A 2500-nucleotide genomic window follows, 5' to 3' on the forward strand; every position below is an offset into this window, starting at 1 on the left:
CACGACCTTCGGTGTTCCTGAAGGTATCCAGGCTTCTGAACTCTTCCCTGAATGCATTATAAGTCTCTTTAGATAAAGTGCGTGTCAGATGTAAATGAGGTGAGGGAAAACAGAATGAAGGTTGCCTACCTTTTATTTAAATTATTTATTTATTTATTTCCAGCATCAATGGCTTTTAATGACTAGTAAATAAATAAATCTTATTTAAATTATTTATGTATTCCCAGCATCAATGGCTATGAATAGTGTTATAATAAATAATGTCTCTGTGTGTGTCAGAGGGCTCGTCTCTGGCCGTGTCCCGGTACGCTGTGTTGCCGGGCGGATACTGGTGGTCTCTTCTATACGGCACAGTTCTTCTGCTGGTGTGTTTACTGGTGTGTCTCATCGGAGCTCACATCTACGCCAAAGCCACCTTCATCATCTTCATCCTCGTCATGGTGGTTCTGGGCACCATCTTCGTCAGCTTCTTCGCCGTGCCGTTTCGCACCGTCCAGCTTCCCGGACACACCAACACCTCGGTCGGGCCGACCAGCGCCAACTTCACCGGCTTCAAGCTCGACACGCTCATGGGAAACGTGCAAGGTGTGTGTGAACTCAAGAGGGAAGTTAGGGCAGGCCAAGTCAAGTCCATTACTCTAGTCACCTTCATTAGTCAAGTCAAGTCACCTTCATTAGTCAAGTCACCTTCATTAGTCAAGTCACCTTCATTAGTCTAGTCACCTTCATTAGTCTAGTCACTTTCATTAGTCAAGTCACCTTCATTAGTTTAGTCACCTTCATTAGTCAAGTCACCTTCATTAGTCTAGTCACCTTCATTAGTCAAGTCACCTTCATTAGTCAAGCCACCTTCATTAGTCTAGTCACCTTCATTAGTCTAGTCACCTTCATTAGTCTAGTCACCTTCATTAGTCAAGTCACCTTCATTAGTCTAGTCACCTTCATTAGTCAAGTCACCTTCATTAGTCTAGTCACCTTCATTAGTCTAGTCACCTTCATTAGTCAAGTCACCTTCATTAGTCTAGTCACCTTCATTAGTCAAGTCACCTTCATTAGTCAAGCCACCTTCATTAGTCTAGTCACCTTCATTAGTCAAGCCACCTTCATTAGTCAAGTCACCTTCATTAGTCAAGTCACCTTCATTAGTCAAGTCACCTTCATTAGTCTAGTCACCTTCATTAGTCAAGTCACCTTCATTAGTCAAGCCACCTTCATTAGTCTAGTCACCTTCATTAGTCAAGCCACCTTCATTAGTCTAGTCACCTTCATTAGTCAAGCCACCTTCATTAGTCTAGTCACCTTCATTAGTCTAGTCACCTTCATTAGTCAAGCCACCTTCATTAGTCTAGTCACCTTCATTAGTCTAGTCACCTTCATTAGTCTAGTCACCTTCATTAGTCAAGTCACCTTCATTAGTCTAGTCACCTTCATTAGTCAAGTCACCTTCATTAGTCTAGTCACCTTCATTAGTCAAGTCACCTTCATTAGTCTAGTCACCTTCATTAGTCAAGTCACCTTCATTAGTCAAGTCACCTTCATTAGTCTTGTCACCTTCATTAGTCTTGTCACCTTCATTAGTCTAGTCACTTAGTCTAGTCACCTTCATTAGTCTAGTCACCTTTATTAGTCTAGTCACCTTTATTAGTCTAGTCACCTTCATTAGTCTAGTCACCTTCATTAGTCTAGTCACTAGTCTAGTCACCTTCATTAGTCTAGTCACCTTCATTAGTCTAGTCACTAGTCTAGTCACCTTCATTAGTCTAGTCACTAGTCTAGTCACCTTCATTAGTCTAGTCACCTTCATTAGTCTAGTCACCTTCATTAGTCTAGTCACCTTCATTAGTCTAGTCACCTTCATTAGTCTAGTCACCTTCATTAGTCTAGTCACCTTCATTAGTCTAGTCACCTTCATTAGTCTAGTCACCTTCATTAGTCTAGTCACTTTCATTAGTCTAGTCACCTTCATTAGTCTAGTCACTAGTCTAGTCACCTTCATTAGTCTAGTCACCTTCATTAGTCTAGTCACCTTCATTAGTCTAGTCACCTTCGTTAGTCAAGTCAAGTCACCTTCATTAGTCTAGTCACTAGTCTAGTCACCTTCATTAGTCTAGTCACCTTCATTAGTCTAGTCACCTTCATTAGTCTAGTCACTAGTCTAGTCACCTTCATTAGTCTAGTCACCTTCATTAGTCTAGTCACCTTCATTAGTCAAGTCTAGTCACCTTCATTAGTCAAGTCACCTTCATTAGTCAAGTCTAGTCACCTTCATTAGTCTAGTCAAGTCACCTTCATTAGTCAAGTCTAGTCACCTTCATTAGTCAAGTCACCTTCATTAGTCTAGTCACCTTCATTAGTCTAGTCAAGTCCTTCATTAGTCTAGTCACCTTCATTAGTCTACTCACTCACTCACTCACTCACTCACTCACTCACTCACTCACTCACTCACTCACTCACTCACTCACTCACTCACTCACACACTCACTCACTCACTCTCACACAC

General features: G+C 41.5%; 1 protein-coding gene across 1 annotated transcript in view; it reads left to right on the top strand.

Annotated features, from left to right (window-relative positions):
- The window catches only part of LOC130079655 (solute carrier family 12 member 9-like), a 23844-nt gene that overhangs the window by 5615 nt on the left and 15729 nt on the right, over nt 1–2500 (top strand). Inside the window, exons 3-4 of the mRNA XM_056244996.1 lie at nt 1–23; nt 280–585. The exon at nt 1–23 is cut by the window's left edge and continues 115 nt beyond it. Coding sequence (XP_056100971.1) covers nt 1–23; nt 280–585 — 329 coding nt within the window. The remainder of the gene's footprint in view (nt 24–279; nt 586–2500) is intronic.

The sequence above is a fragment of the Rhinichthys klamathensis genome, unplaced genomic scaffold (assembly GCF_029890125.1).
Source record: "Rhinichthys klamathensis goyatoka isolate OS25496 unplaced genomic scaffold, OSU_Roscu_1.1 h1tg001203l_1, whole genome shotgun sequence".
NCBI lineage: Eukaryota > Metazoa > Chordata > Actinopteri > Cypriniformes > Leuciscidae > Rhinichthys > Rhinichthys klamathensis.